Source organism: Bombus impatiens, unplaced genomic scaffold (genome assembly GCF_000188095.3).
Source record: "Bombus impatiens unplaced genomic scaffold, BIMP_2.2 scf_0377, whole genome shotgun sequence".
Lineage (NCBI taxonomy): Eukaryota > Metazoa > Arthropoda > Insecta > Hymenoptera > Apidae > Bombus > Bombus impatiens.
Genome location: NT_176796.1, coordinates 27,919 through 45,097, shown reverse-complemented (window position 1 = coordinate 45,097; position 17,179 = coordinate 27,919). Strand labels below are relative to the sequence as shown.

The following is a 17,179-nucleotide window of genomic DNA, read 5'->3' as shown; positions in this document are numbered from 1 at the left end:
AAAACATATGAGAAAGTTATAAAATTATTTGGAAATGTTCGACATTTCGATATACGACGAATTACCATATCGCTTATCGACGCAGATAGTGGCACGAAAAAAAAAGAAAATTAATTTTTGTTTTTATTCGTAATAAATTCTATCGCGTGAAACGGTATACATCTCTATCTGAATTTGTCACGCCAGAATTAAGTAAATTTAGACAAAGTAAAAAGAATAGCCCGAAGAGTAAAAATAAAGAGCAAAAATAAAGAGTAAAAAAAAGAGTAAAAATAGAGTCACGTTATAACAGCATCGAATAGAAATAACAAGGTCTTACGAAACTATCGTACAAAATATCGTACAATACGTAAATACATCGTATTATGAAAACGTAATACGTTACGTATGTGCGTAACGCGTATACAACATGGTACAAACTGATGAACGTAAGTTACAAACAATTTTTATTTTCCAAGTTGTGTGATAGGTCGCTAATGTCAAGAAGCGATATGTTGGTCTCGATGAATCACCGATTGAACAAATTTAAGACGATCAAGTAGATAATTCAGGGAAGTTTGTCAAAGTCTAAATCCGGTTTATGGAATTACCGATAACGCGTACAACTAAATAACAACAAATAACAATGATAAACGGAATAATAATATAAATATTGGAATCGATTAAAGTTTAGGTAACGATAGAAGAAATGCATGCGTGGCATGCATGGCATGCATGGATGGGGAAAAAATAGTTTTCTAATAATTCTTTGGATTTACCTTATTATCCGTAAATGTCTTAATATGTACATAGGTATATATAATTACGAACGGAGGTGTACGTATTTACATATTACTTTAGCTTTTATGCTGATAACGACAAAGCTGTAAAAACTTTGAAAAAAGATGCCCTTCTTCCCTGTGGAAAACACATTTATCAAACAGGGAAAAAGAGGATTCTTCGTTGCGATACGTACTACGGTATATCTTCGAATCTCCATTAAGGAAGAAGAAAACGATTGTATTTGCTTGCTATAACTTCTTTTCCCGCGCGATAAGAGAAAACTACCCGTTTTTCTACCGTTGCCTCGAAACACATTCATTTCTCTTTCTTTTCGTAATACAATTTCTGGTTGCTCTTCCAAATGCAAGAGGGAATCCGAGCATCGACATCGGAATCGCAATCGGAATTTCGGTTATCCGCCGAATGCGGCGCAATTCATATCGCATCTCGTCCAGATCGGTATGATTCTCGAGCTAGAGCTCGAACGTCGAATCGAGCAGATCTAATCTAACGTATTCGTGTTCTCCGGATGTTGTGCTATGTACCAGTTAAATAGTAATTCCTTAATTCCCGCTTAATTGCCAACGAGACTACGCAGTCTCGTGGCGAGGCATTATTTTCTTACCAACGAGACTAGACCGCGGTGCGTAAGCTTTGGCTTCATCGACGACTTGTTCTGCCCAGCGTTTACTTGTTGGTGACTTCTGCTCGTTGTTTGCTGCTCCCTCGCGTTCTGCTTTTTCTTCAGTGACTCCTGCTTGGCACCTCTGTGCATGTGAACGCAGCAGAAGCTGTTTATTAACGCGACAGGCCGGAAAATATAACGTTCGTCATAGCTTGCCCGGAAAACGCTACTATCGTTAAAGAAACAAACATCTATGGCCGTGATTATACAGAGAGCGACGAGCGATAAGCGGCAAAAAATCATACACAAGCGGCTACGTCCTACTCATTTCCGTAATCTTTACGATTATCCTGCCATAAAATCGGCCTACACTGCGGTTCAGCTGTTAAAGGTTCGATATCAAGATAGTCGTTGGCATCCGTCGTTAGTTACTACGTGTTTGTTTGTCGCTCGGGTATCTACTACAATAACAATTAACATAATAAAGGAATGACGCTCATTCGTTATATCGCCTATTTCCTATACATGTGAAAGTTAATAACGATTTGGCAACGATTTCAGCGATACGAATTGGCAGTGATATCATATCATGGCAGAGTATCGTCAAGTACTCGGCGAAACTTTTCCATTATATTTCAAAGATTATACCGACTATACCTGGATAAAAAATCCATTCACGGATACTCTCGCCGAAACTCTAACGACGAGGAAGAATCTTTAACAGAGCTGTCTTGCGAACGAGGCTCAAAAATCGAATTCACAACGTTTCGGCCAGCTGAATTTTAGCCAAAGGCAAGAAGGAGCGGTTCTCAGCAAGTTTTTACTTGCATTTTCTACCACTTACTCGCGCGAAAGCGAATATTCTATCATGGTGCCGATAAAGAATCAATTCCGAACTAAAATAATCATCGAGCCGAATCTAAAGCTGCGAGCTTAAAACTATGTTGTGTCGAACCCTTGTCGATCCATTATATCGGTCGCTTCTTTCAAACTTGCACTTTGCGTCATTTACCACATTCATTAGCAGGTATTTAAAAAAATTTTTTTAAATTTTTCCAATACTTTTTCTAATACTTTTTACGCGTCATAAATCAGTTAAATTCGTAGCATGTTCTAACATTGCTGAAGCGTAGCATACGCGTGCCGCGCACTATAACATTTATCTTAATTTTAATCGATGGTACGTAACTCTATTCGTATAGATACCTATACGAGTGGTACGCGAGAAATAAAGTCTGAGAATTCCTGCTATAGATTTATATAGGCCACATACAGCAGCTTATCGTTTACTCCTTATTGCTTACTGCTTACCGCTTGCTTATCGCTCTTTTGTATAATCGTGGCTTGAAAGGACGAAGGAAGGAATAAGGAAGGCGTAGAACAAGACGTAGAACAAGGCGTAGTAGAAGAAGGAGAGCGAGTTAGAATAAAGTGTAAGCGAAAAACTTACAGATATCGAGTGAGATCTTCGACGTCGACGAGCATCGAATCTTGTTCCATGTGTAAGTCGTCTCTTCTCAAAAGTCCTTCGACCAGAGCCTCGTTCAGAGCAGCGATTCTTGCGTGCAAATCGTTCGCGACTACTTGAAGTTGCGCGACATTTAGCTCCGTTAAAAGTACTCGAGACAATCTGCGCCTATCCTCACCCAGCTGAACGCCAACCTAGGGATAATAACGAACAGACCTTTTTATTCTTTTTGACGCAAAATATTATATTCCAGTTATTCGAACACGTTTTTCTTTCGATGTTTCATAGCCGTAAAAATAACGACAGATAGATCTAATTGTTTTCCACACTTTGTTCTTCGTATGTTAGCATCTTTTTGGAAACACAAGTTGGAGAACACCTCTGTTTGTCCCATAGCAAGTTTTATAATATAGTTTTAGTTTTGGTTGCTATCACGGGATAATTAATGCATCGATTAATGCTTAATTTCATGATATTATTAGATTCCAGGATATAGATCGAAGAATCTGATAGTTTTAATATTAACGTACTCAACTCGTATTCAACTAGAATACGATACGGAGTTCCTTGGAGTGAGAAAAAAATAGGAGAGATTAAGAGGCAGACTTTACTGGAGGATGGTTAGGTCGGGGTGTCTCTGGTCTTTGTCTTGTTCAGAAGTTGTACCAGTTATGTCCAGCTCGAGACCATCCGTTCTTAAACAATGGCCGTAAAAGCGAGCCTGATTGAGTAGCGATTCGACATAGCACAACATACGGTTGCCAGATTGAAAGAAAGGCCAGAGTACAACGATACGAACGTTAATCTTTCTTCAGCTCTCTAACGATCATTTTCGATCCAATAACCACAAATATCTCGGAAGCTAAGAAGAGTCCGATATTTTCGTGAGAGGAAAGAGTCGTTGAAGATATCATAGAAATTATGACACATTTAAAAATCATGGAAATCATCGAGGCAACCGCAAATCGACGAGCTCACTGTAAATCTAATCTATAATTTGATCAATATCCTTTGTTTGATCAAAGACTTTTCGAATTAAAGATATTTTTCTTGAAACTAGGAAACTCGCGGAAAGGACAGCACGATTAGATGGAAAAAGCTTGAACCATATTTAGCGATGTGAAATTATTTGATATATATATGATAAAACTCACTTTTTCGAGGCTAGATCGCACCATCTCGGTGATGGGACTTTGTTTTAGCCTTTGCCTCTCCACTTCCATCTGCATATGCGCCATTTCTTTGGCCTGTGCCAAGGCCATCCGTGCCTCGGTTTGCAATCTGGCCTGTCTGGCGAAGAAGTCGGCTTCGTCGATCGGTGCTGAATTCAAACCGCTATCCAGTCTCAAAGGTGGAAGGCTCAGCACTTGAGGTCTGACTGGCATTTGTTGTTTCTGTTGTTGCTTCGAGTTCAGTGGGCTCGGCGTGGATCCAGGGGATGCATCGTTCTCTGAACACGGAGACTCCGTGTCCGAGGGTGTTTCGTTCATGAAGCAGATCTGTAGATTCATCCCTGAAGAAAGCAATTGATTTTCTAAATGTAAAATGTTGTAATTCTAAAATGAAATTGTACACGCTCATCTACCTCTGTATATAGGATAGATTATCTTCGAAGATATTAATTTGTCTTTATTTTACCTAATTTTGTACTTTTGAGTTTTTGTTTTCCAATCAAGATGCTACACGAACCATGTTTTGCTGGAAATTGAGTTGATTTTATAATTTCTTACTTGGACTTGTTTTCAACCGAAGTAGTATGTAACGCAAGAACATCTTACGTAGATTGCTATTATAATTATCTACGAAGAGATTAATTGGCTTTTATTTTACTCATCTTTTCGCAACGTCGATCTTTTATTTTATAACAAAGATAAATAATAGCGAGGGAAAATCACTCTATATCATACCTTCTCTCGGGCTCAAGTATAGCAATTTCAATGATACAACGAATCTACTACGTATTATGTAATTGATAAATTTTGTAAGAAGAAACAATATTCTTGATAGAAATACAGTCGAACATATTTCAGTTGATACTAATTACTACTAATTATTTTTCTTAATTCTACTAGAAACTGCTCTCACAATTATTTCGAAACAGTAAGATATTTGTAAGATTTGTCTAAAGCGTGGAATTTAGCCTTCCAAACTTATCTTGCGTTTCCATTATTTCCATATTAATCAATAAAATGAAAAGTACAAGCAAGATATACATATAAATACATATATCTCTGCTTAAGCTCGCCTTATTATTTATTTCTCAATAAACAAAATCTCTATGTTATATTGCATAACAATGCACAACCAATTACCATTCGTTCGAGGTGGTGTAGCATTTTCAAACAAAGGATCTCCATGCCTTGAAAAATTATTTACTTCTATAAATAAACGTAATTTTATTCTAACTTGAATCTTTCACATATCGTCAGAGTCCGCACTCCACGCCACGCACGCGATACATATGCATAATAAAGTTGAAAACCAAACATTAAACCAATAATCATATACCATTGCAGTTATTCGATCGATAATGTCACTATAACTATAAAATTGATCTATGGGTATAAATCGATGCTTTTCCACGAAAGATGCGACTAACGAGATACGCTTCTTGCAAAATGTTCAAGTGATACGGACCGCTTTGAAGCCGCGACTGGAGACTCGGTTTTCTTCCGCGTTCAGTGCGCAAGTCTTCAGCGTCTGGACCCATTGCCAATCTCCTTCGTATCTCTTCGCGATCATTTCGCCGCTGTGAACAAACAGAGAAATCTAAAATGTAAACACGAGGGTGGTAGAAGACCGTCTTCGTGCTTTAATTCTTCCTAATTGCTTTCTTCGAAACTGTGCCTATGCGTGACAGTGAAGTTATTACCGACATTGACGGTATTTAGCTTCTCTAACGTATACTGTAAATTAGACATTAGACATTATACTACGTATAATATGTCATTAATTGGAAAGGAAAAGGGATGTTGTCGATAGATTATCCGTTTATTGTACTTTTCTTTATGATTTTTACACGGTGACGAGTGGGAAGGATAGAGTAATTGGTGTTTGCCAATCGAAACGAAATGGATCAATAGTAGAACTATAATATCTATTAGAAGCGATGTTTATAATTACTTTACGTGATAAGGAACAGCAAACGTCTCTCAAAGCATTTATTATTACGTAAATTATATTACGTACATTACACGTAAATTCGAGTAAAGAATAATTTTTGAAAATAAACCATGTAGTAAATAAAAATGTTCAAAATTAGTACGAATGAATGTATTCTCAAATTTAGAATGTATTCACAAATATTAATATCTAACTATATATAATAAATAATCGTGATTACTAATAGGAAATATAGGAATAGCGAATCTTTACTATTGAAAAATATCATTTCTCTTCAAATTTTCATCGAATTTCTATTCTTATTATAAATGGTGCCATTGGAATTCGACTTTTTCCCTATTACTATGAGTCAATTAGAATTACAAATCCACCATGGTTAGATATTATTCTAATGAATCATCTAATATGCCGTAATATGTCATTACAAAATTTCTACACTTGATATAAATATGTATATTAAACCGAATCGTAGACAAGAAATTGAAAGTAAACCATGATGATTCTGCACCGTAACGGAATTTAAGAACCAACCGTTTCCCTTTAGTAAAATTTCGCAACTAGTAGGAAAAACTATTTAGAAAGGAAGCATTCTTTAGAATAGAAGGTCACCGGAAGTCACACCTGAAAAGTTTCATCCGGTTCTCCCCGCACTACTCTATCGAATCGCATAACGAGATCTTCCCTTTCAACATCTTTTGTTTCGTCGGGCTTCTGTAACAATAAAGTCGTTCCTTCCGACTTTGGCTGTTCCTTGTCGGTCTCTTTATCGTCATCCTGATGTCCCAGAAACGAAAGTCAATTCAATGTAACGATCGATACGTTTGATTACCACCGATAAAAATGATCAGAATGATATTCAGTCGTGCGAATGGCGACAGAGATTCGCGCGCAAAGCAAAAGGATAGTGACGAGTAATAAGTGATAATGCAATGCTCGATGTATTCAGCAACACTCAACTTTCTTTCCTCCTTTTCCTTTAGCGCTTTGTACTTTTGTATTTGTATGAAATTACACGACGACTAATAACTCGTATGTAATAACATCTCGGTGTCGTTTTTAACTACTTTCCAAATGCTTCGATTTCAATTTTATCTTAATTTTATCGCAAATACATATATAAATAAAAAAAATATTTAGAAATGTATGAAATCTACTTCAGAGAAATAGATTTGATTTGATTTGAAATAGATTGAAATAGAAAAGAAATCTACTTCAGAGAAGAGTGTAATTTCATGAAATCAGAAATTTTTCATTTTTATTCTTTAGGTGGATAAAATACTTTATGATTCGGTAGAAAATTTAGGTACTATAATTTCGTATCGTCTAGCCTCTTTAAATTTTAAGCCGTTTATTTCATTAGAAGAGTATTAATGCAGCATATAGAATTTTTCAGCCGATATCGACACCTTCATTTACTTGTCTATTATTATTTGTAGCGAAAATATTTCAGGTAAGAGATAAAGAGCTTCGGGGGAGTTGGGTATATTTTTCTATTCGTATTATTGGCCTTTTTGTATACCCTATTGGATTATAGTAGTACGATATAGTAGATTATAGTAATACATGGACATGTAAAGGTCAAGTTTGTTTTCTAAATGGAATCATATTATCATATATATGGCAGCAATAATACATTAACCTACTCACGTGGGAAAACTATTTATCAGTTTAGTGGATATTTTAATTTTTATTTTGTAAAAGATATCGCATGAAACACATATGCCATTTGTATTTATTTTCCTCTAAGATGTCGGTATCACAGAGACATCCTGTATAAATAACTGAAACGATATTTATATATATTATACATATATATATATATGTTACTACGAACTGTAGTCCTTTTCAACAATGATATATCTACCATGACAGGTTTTAGCGTTTCGCCCTTTTTTTCGATGAAAAGTTTGAGATTACCAAAAGACGAATAGATCAGTATCCATATTCTTTCCGTTTCTCCTAGTTTTAAGCCTATCTATGCTTTGTGGTTTCCTAATAATAACAATAAGAATGATTTGCTTTTTACTTCCACTGTATAGTAGAGAAACTGCACTAAGAGGCTGTCTGCCAATAGGACATGAAATCATTTCCGAAAACTTTTTCACAATTTCTTTCAACTTTCTCAATTATATTCCTAGTTATATTTAATACTTAATAATTAACACGTGGTCGGCCCATTTCTTCGATAATTGCCAACAAGTGCGGCCATCAAAATCTTTGCGTGTCGTATTTACAAGATATGCGAATGTATTCTTATGTTTATAAAAATACTTTTAAAAACTTTTAAAAAATGCACGCAACACATGCAAATCAAATAGTATTTCTAGAGACAAAATAAACTGTCAAAGCCTCGTTTCGCTTATTTATCTTTTTATACAAATATCATGCGTTTGCATAAATGTCCGCAGCTTATCGACCACCTACTTATTCGTTACTTATCGGTATTCATATTTTTACTTTCTACCTAGTTGTTATATCGCTATTATACATTCACTATTCTACGATCCTAACATTAATATTATAATATTATTTTATAAAACATTATTTTTAAGCACATTAAGCCGCAAAACAGAGATACGTACGTGTATATACATACGTGTTTAATCTATCGCCATTCTTTCGGCTGATAACTGATAATGTATTGGAGGCTATGTATGTATATCTTACGAGATCGAAGTCATCGTATGTAAATGTGTATAGATCCGTGACGAATCGGGAGTCCTTTTTATAATGTTTTCTTGTCTTGTTGCTACTACCCATGTTTTCAAGATTTTGCCCTAGTTGTTCTTTCACGTTTTAAGCTTTTCCGTCAAGCTTTTTCCTTGTCAACTGTTTATCTCCACAAGAACACCATACGCATTTTTCCTTCACTCTGTTTACACAGTCTCATCTCCGCGTGTCATTACGAAAGGAGTTCAATAGGCGAATTGGAAAACCATTAACATTAATGGAAGGAGAAGAAGCCGATAGATTTGACAGACCCGTTGATATTTCTTCGTCCAGCATGTCTATAATAGGTGCTACGTGTACATGCGCTCGCGCGCAACAATAAATTCTTCCTCTTGCTCGTATGCCGGAGAGTAATAGCTCGAGAGTAATAGATAAATGGCTTCATCGAATGATTTCTTATTCGTTGTATGCGCACGCAAGGCACGAGAATAAAAATCCAATTTTCTTGTGTTATCTATCGGTTACTTTCTTTTCATTCATTCATATGTCAGAGACTAATTTTCCGTCGACATTGTTCTCAAATTATTCATAGTCATTCTCATTTCTAGCAAGGATTAGCTTCGTCTTGGCTCTACTTAAAAAATGAAAGTCTAACAATAAGGTAACGTTATAGAGTTAATGAAAGGTAGTAACTATGGACATTGAAAGCGGATGAAGAATGCTTAATCGACAATGAATTTAAAATCAATTTTCTCGGAGTACGATGTAATTTCCTCTGAATATGATTTGCAAGTGATTGGTGTAGGTCTGGTGAATTACATTAAACGTAGAAGAAGAAACGGATCTAAAAGTCTTTCTATTGTCCTCTCTATATTCAAACATGTTGAAAAAAATATTGAAATATCGTACAAGAATACTATTTACTATTTAGTATCGATATCAATAACAAATCTGCCTTTCTAATCTTCTAATGTACATATATAATGTAGGATTCATCTGTACTAATGTAGGATCACTGTACGAAGAGATGTAAATATGTTTAAGATATCAATTTTAAAATCTAAAATCTTAAAGCTACACGCCATCTACTAATAAAATAAACAGAAAAGATCTTTTCTTTTTTCTTTAAGAAGAATTTGATGATATTTTGCGATTCAATTTGCAATTCGATCGATATCCTCGCTCGTTTCCAACAGTTGGGCTTTCCTTCTATCGATGTCACAAACGACTATAACGCGTTTGTTCACCTCGGCAGACACTGTGGCGCGTGCTGTCCATTATATATAATAAAAGGCAGACGAACAACGTCACAAGACGCTATTAGATACGAGACCGTGTTTATGATGCAAATGAAACGTAAGTATAATTTAATTACACGCGCCTTTCGATTTATGACGATTCGATCTATATTGTAGCATCTAGAGATGACGTAAACTGCTACTTGTGAATCAAGAGTGATTCGATCACGTTCGTTACCGATCACGTTCGTTACCGATCATGCTGGTTCTTCACAGTGATTTGCGATTTTTCGTAATCGCTTCTGATTGGTGAACAGCATAACTATTCTTTGCAAGCATCACATAACCCGTATGTTTTGTATCAACGATATTTGTATCAAGAATTTTGAAACCGAAAGGATAAATTTAGAATTTTAAGATACTGACATAGGATAGAAAAAAAGGCAAAGAAAAAAATGAATAATTCCTCGTTTTGAATATTAAATAAAGTAAATCTATGATAGACGAAGGAAACGCAACGTAATTTTAAATTAACGTTATACGTAGATATTTTTGTACAAGCTATATCGAAGTATTTTATAAGAAATGATCACAGACAATCAAGATGAAGAATTACGATCACAGTGAGCAAATTCACTCGAGATAACAGAAACACGTTCATAGTTATGAATAAAGCTAGATCAGACCATAATCGTGATTCTGCAATCACCGTAATAAATCATAAATCATCAAATGTCAGTGATTTTGCACGCCATCTCTAGTAACATCGCCAAGCTATTTTCCTCGCGAATACTGATATTCAACATAACCTTCAAAAAGTATACGATCTATATGATTTTCGGGATTCTTTGATCAGAATGTACAACGAATCACGATGAAATCAATTTTTCGCTAATAGTTACACAGCATTACTACAGTAAACCAAATTGTCGAAGAAGATCACGAGGACACTGTTATTCAAACTTCGTCGCATTTATCACGTCAAGAATATCAATTTCTCCTTTGACCGTCATAAAGTAAGCCGCAGCGTCAACGAAACATCGTTCCGCGAGTAACGGATGCGGAAGAAGATCGAACTGCCGACGATTCGAGTGAAAATAAACTTTATACACTGTTTGCCGATGTTAGACGCATTTAAAGTTTAGTAAATTTCACATAGTTTGGCAAATGGCTGTTCGATCAACCAACGAAGCTTTTATCTCGAGTCACGATTCACTGTCGTTCATTGTCGTTCATAGAGACAAGATATTTTTTCTAGCTTTTTACTCGTGATAAAACAGATCGGAAACATGGAAAGATACTGGAGTTTTTACGACGTGACTGGACTCGCGCGAGACGAGAACAACTCGGGACTGGCATAAAATGAGTCAAGTGAGCGGCGAACCGATCTTCCGGTAACGTTTACTCGAAGGAGGTGGTAAAGCCGATGGTGCCATTAACCGTCTACGGAGGCTGAACTAGCTTTTCACAGTGTTCGGTGAAAGTGGTTAGCTTATTTGATGCGTGAGTGTTCCTGTTTATTCACGTTTACAACAAGGAAACATTTAGTTTATACGGTTTATTCTTGATCAATTATACGGTTTAAAGTTCGGCAAGTAGTTTCGACTTTTCACGGGAAACAGGAGAGAGAGAGAGAGAGAGAACTATCAGTTATACGCCGTAAGACAAAATAGCTCGAAATAAGCAATTTAATTCGTCTGATACGACGAATGATTAATGCAAATAGTTGGCTGTTTGAATATTATTCGAAAAAATCAGCTATTCGGTATAATAGTTGAAATTTAATTTAAGAATGATTTTACCGCTAATGTATAGTATTTTCTATTAGCTATTGTATTACTTATTGGATATTATTATTTAATTATTCCCCGATATATTTCTTTTGATTGATATTGATTGATTTAAAAAATTATAAATGGCAATAGTAATTTAGGAAGTGAATTACTGCTTATTCTATACCGTTATTCTATTCATATTTAATAAATAGACATAGAGTATCGATCAAGCAAAGAGTTTATTTACTAACGATTTCAATTACTTTAGAGAATAATGATTCAACATTTCTCTCGAATGCCTTAAATTATTATGCTTTTATAAGTATTTCATAGGTATTGCTTGTCCTTGTTAGTTCTATAATCGCACTTGCTTTTCTAAAATCGCAGTGTTATTTGTAAAACGTTTGGTATTTCGAAACAAATCTTTTGATTATCACTGCTAAAGATGGTATATGTACCTTCACAAATTGTACGCAAAATGTTTCGCTTGACTGCTCACGCTCGAGTACTCTTTTCACCTACGTGAAACCAAAGGTGAAAAGGATACGTGATCCGAAGATGTTAGAGAGTTAGTTGCACCTCATCAAAACTGGTTTATGGGTAGTACGAAATCTCTTTCGATGCATTAGTTTATGATAGATCAGTCGTAATTATTTTTTTACGCATAAATTTGTAATATCTATACGAATGTAACGGCGAAATATTCTTTAACGTCAATAAACACACGATGCTTCATTTCTTTGAAAACATTTACCGACACATATAGGAATTCAAGTACTGGTTTAAACAAAATTTTTATTATTAAACAAAATATCGTGCAATCCTCAATTGAAACATAAAATTAACTTACTTTGACACGTAATTATGTAAAAATACTATTTCTCAAATTGCTCCGTGTACATAAATTTTTAATTTCACTAAAGAAACATTTTAATGATTTTATCCGATTTTCTATATTTTCAATCTTATTTTCAAACTAACGCAAGTATTCTCCGCCACTAACACATCGATTTGTTTGATTTTATACATAAAAGAAAAATAAAATATCGAAAAGTAATATGTGCATTTATACATGCACATACGAGCGATAAATTCTTTTGAAAAATGTGTTTATCGTCTCGATTATTTATTTTCTCTCGTAATTTATTACGCATCGTTAAGGCTACTCGAACGTTTTACGTGCTAAATAGTGTTACACTCTATCTGACATGACGGTTGCATTGATCCTCTTCATGGCGACATCCGTTTCCTGCTCCCCCATTTCCATACAATGGACATTGCGCCGCGCCGGCGAATATAGATCGTCTGTGCATTTAACGAGATTCGCTATCGGGACCCTGAAACGAGGTCCCAAGCCTCATCGACCTCGTTTTCCGCGTCAATGGTCAAAAAATTACTAGCGCGAAACCCCTCGTCCGGAATTACACGGATTTTCTTTTCTCTCTTGCAAGCAGCCGATCGAGTGCCTACGCGCAAGTGAAACATTCTCTTTCACGGATTCGTTTCCTTCGCTAACTGTTTCACCGATAAAGTAGGTTAAACGGGATTTCCCAATTGTCATTTAAACTCGACATAATTCTTCTTGTTCCCAAACAAAAAGAAAAGCTAAGGAGAAAACCTGTGTGTCTTTTCCATTTCTGAGAAATAATTAGGTTAATTAATGTTCGAAGAAAGTTTCTCGACTAGTTAAACAAACTTTTGCGTTTTCTATTTCTTTGATTTTCAAGTAGAAACATTATGGTTTCAATTAACGAAGATATTCCACAATTGAGAATATACTGGCGACTTTCCAGTTTTTCGCTAAACCAGTAGTTGCAACAATTTTTATATCGCATATCGCGCCTAAACTGAGATCGATATCTATCTTTGTGTACGCCTATCGCATCCTTTACAGTTTTATTTACAGCGGTCGACATTTATAATTACGAGTATATCTCGGCCTTTGACGATTCAATATCGTCGCGTGAACGTTCATTGAATGTTACCGTATTATCATCTGTCTGTGAGAACATTGGCTAGCCGAATTTACCTTCCCGTACAAAAATTACGCGATCGTAATTAACGTAATTAACAGTTGCACGCTTACGTTCGACGTTTCGTTACTTTCTATCATTACCCCTTCTACTACAATTTATTATTCGAGAAATACAACCGTTAACATACCTCGTTTCTCTTGAATCGGCCTTGTAACCAAAACGTTGCTACGCACGACACCAATGCAATTAGACATATGTAAAAAGGTGTTTACTCACTCGTCGTTCTTCTTCGCGTGCAGCTCTCAGGTGAGATTCGATCGCATCCAGATCGATCTTTGGCATCGCTGTCTCGATATTGTAGACGTCGAAGCCACCTTACATGGAGAGAAGATCGCATGAGATATCGTTACAATCTTAATTATGTAATGTTAAGTTATTGCAAGTCGAGTCACGTAGAAAATAAAGATTTTTACTTTATTATCTTCTTCGTCAACCATCATAATTATTTCATTTCTGGGTTTACTATTATGGTCGTAGCCTTTTTACATTTGTCACCGAAATATTATGTGTATAATATGATATATAGTATACGTATACATAAAACATACATATAATGCATTATAGATAAGCGATCGTTTGAACGAAAATGAACAAATGTACACAAGCTGAATTAAGAAAAGAGCAAATTGACATTTTTATTACTTTCTTTTTCTAATAATTTTTGTTTTATAAATCTTATTTTATTACTATCTGACACTACGATACACACACCACATGACACTACGATAAAATTTCCATAGGATAAGCGTAAAATCTTTCTTCCATGATAATTTGCTCGATAAATGGTTAGTAATCCGATGTATTAGTAAATGTTATTTGTTCTTAATACGCGATTTTCACTTAATAGAAAAGATATTTGTTACCATCGTAACGCTATCGATTTACTAACAGAAATGTTGATAAATAATCTCCTCCGTTTCATTTGATATACGTATTTTCCTTTGTTCATCGATAAAGAAGAACTTGGATAAAGAAAGAAATATGCATATTTGATATTTACTTGAATAATTCCTCTTTTTCTTCGATTACTGGAAATTGAAAATTAGCCAAAGGAGCAACACACAAGCTATTACGTATTGCAATTATAAAGGATATCTGCGTAAGGATTGCTGAATTTGACAAAATTTGTCAAATATAGTCCTAGACTATAGATATAATATAATGTGTAAAATTATACGTTATAATGTGAAACACGATGTAAAAAATGTTTTGAACATACTCCCCTTAAAAGAACTACATCTATAAAAATATAATCGTAAAATACGTGTAGAGAGAAACACGATACTTGGATAAAAAGCTAAAATATTCAATCTTCACCACTTAATGCAGCAGAAATCTTATCTATGTAGACATTATCACATATAACGTATACATTATTATATGTATTATATATATAATAATAAGTTATAATAACGTTACAATAAGTATACCTGGTCCATTGTCCGCATCAGCTCTTCTCTTGTCCGGACGTTTCTGTGGGTTCGCCGCTCTTAACTGTTGCAACTGTTGCTGTTGCTGTTGCTGCTGTTGTCTGCGTTTCGCTTGATTCCTCACCATTTTTTCTTTCTTCTTGGTATCCGCGCCCGATGCTTCCGGAAGATCACGGTCCAATAGCTTGTTCGTATCTTGCATGTCGTCTTTCGTCATATTGCTCGTGGGAACAGAGGATCGCGTGGACGAGTGAATAGGATCCAGTGCCTCCATAGCGACCACGTCTGGTACCGGTTGCACGTACTTCTCGAGATCGACCCCGATATCACGGCCGATGCTCGAGAGCAGATCAATCTCCTCGAGCTTCGTGTAGGTGGGCTGCTCCTCCGGATAACTGTCAGTGTCGGTATTGCTCTCCGAGTCGTCGTCGGCGGAGCCGCTCGACGTGGCCGTCTGACGGTTGCCTATTTTGGAACGGGCCTGGTGAGGCAACTCCTTTGCCTCGCGTATCAGGTCGATGTGCTCCACCACGATATCCTCTGTCTGAAAAGACAATGCTCGTTAGCCGCTTCCTTTTGCTTCACGGACAATGGCATTGGATGCATCGGACGTTTTTCATTCGATTTTTACCGAGTACCTTTGGTATTTATCGTAAACGCGATTCGAGTTAAATTTTCATTTTCTCTTTTATTCAACGCTATGCATCGTACGAAGAATATTATATACATATAGCATGTATAGTATGTATATGCGCTAGTAGTACACTAGTAATATGTACACTGTTATACACGTATCGTGTTATACGCTTGAAAAGAGTACTCTTTAAAATCCGCACTGCATGTGACTTGAATTTGAATTAGCACGTACTCTTACAATGGGCGTGTACGTGTGCGACTCAGAGACAGATGCGGGACACGATTCTTTGGTTTCTGAAAAATTGAGTATCGCATAATGCAATACGATATAACGCAGCACAATTTTATTAAGAAATTCGTAAAAAGTAGAATCAATTAGTTTGACTTTGGATTACGAGTGGCCCGATTCGTTTAAAGCGCTTTATTTATTAAAATTTACATAAATTTTAGTTATGTAGAACTGTTTTGTTTTCTTCTAACAAAATATTAGAGTTCTGCTACGTATATCTGTTACAATATTATGTTTATACGTTATGATACAGTTGGTAAAAATTTTTGTAGTTTTTATTTCAGAATTTACCCACGGTCAACAGCGAATATATTAAATTATTGGAAAACGTAAATATCAATTTAATTCGTGAATATCAATTGGTTGAATATTTGTTGGAAAGTGGTATTGAATAGCATTTTAGTGGTCTATGCAATAGATATTTGCCGCAATATTAGCCAATATTCTATCTGTAATATAACCCCAATCAGTTTGATTAATTGTCATTGGTGCATAATGGTTAAATAGTCATGATTTCGCTTCATCTATGATATTTATCATGATATTTTATATTCTAATATCGCAAGATCTTTCATTTAGATAGTTCCCATATGGCTTAGAATCTATCGTTTAGAATAGAAAATATATTCACGTTACGATGGAGTGGTTTGCGAATGTGTGAAACAATGCAATTGAAATGGCTTCAGAAAATTACAACAAACTGTCGCAAACAATTATATAACACGAAGATAATATCACGATAGAGATATAGATGACATAAAATAATATACCTCATAAAATAATACATATAAAATAATATATAAAGTATAAAATAATACGATATCGAAACATGCTCATGATAAAACGAGTTTTTCAACAATTTTTCAAATTTTCCCTATCGTACGAATAATTGTTCTTTCTTCAAATAACAATCTGTATAACAGTGGATTTTCATTCCGAGTTTATTTTACAACTTGTTCTACGTTCTACAGCACGATATAGTCGCGAAATTCATCGCCTCTTAGAATATTACTAACGCTTTAACATGATTTCGTGAAATTAGCCTGATTAGTCCTAAAGTTTGCGGAAATTTCTGATTAACGTAGTGGTGTAACTATAATACATACATGTCGCCAGTCGATGCCGAC

General features: G+C 35.4%; 1 protein-coding gene across 8 annotated transcripts in view; it reads right to left on the bottom strand.

The window, feature by feature from the left end:
• Nucleotides 1–273: 273 nt before the first annotated feature.
• LOC100745782 overlaps nucleotides 274–17,179 on the bottom strand; it is a 31,490-nt gene continuing 14,584 nt past the window's right edge. For 5 of the 8 annotated variants that reach the window (XM_024367944.2, XM_033320918.1, XM_012386147.3 and 2 more), the window contains 7 exons: nucleotides 15,128–15,671; nucleotides 13,914–14,011; nucleotides 6,600–6,752; nucleotides 5,493–5,604; nucleotides 4,010–4,368; nucleotides 2,838–3,049; nucleotides 274–1,553 (listed from right to left, as the gene is read on the bottom strand). In XM_024367944.2, the coding sequence (XP_024223712.1) occupies nucleotides 1,376–1,553; nucleotides 2,838–3,049; nucleotides 4,010–4,368; nucleotides 5,493–5,604; nucleotides 6,600–6,752; nucleotides 13,914–14,011; nucleotides 15,128–15,671 (1,656 nt within the window). In that variant the 3' untranslated portion in view covers nucleotides 274–1,375. The remainder of the gene's footprint in view (nucleotides 1,554–2,837; nucleotides 3,050–4,009; nucleotides 4,369–5,492; nucleotides 5,605–6,599; nucleotides 6,753–13,913; nucleotides 14,012–15,127; nucleotides 15,672–17,179) is intronic. The other 3 variants (XM_012386146.3, XM_012386149.3, XM_012386150.3) reach the window with 3 other exon arrangements.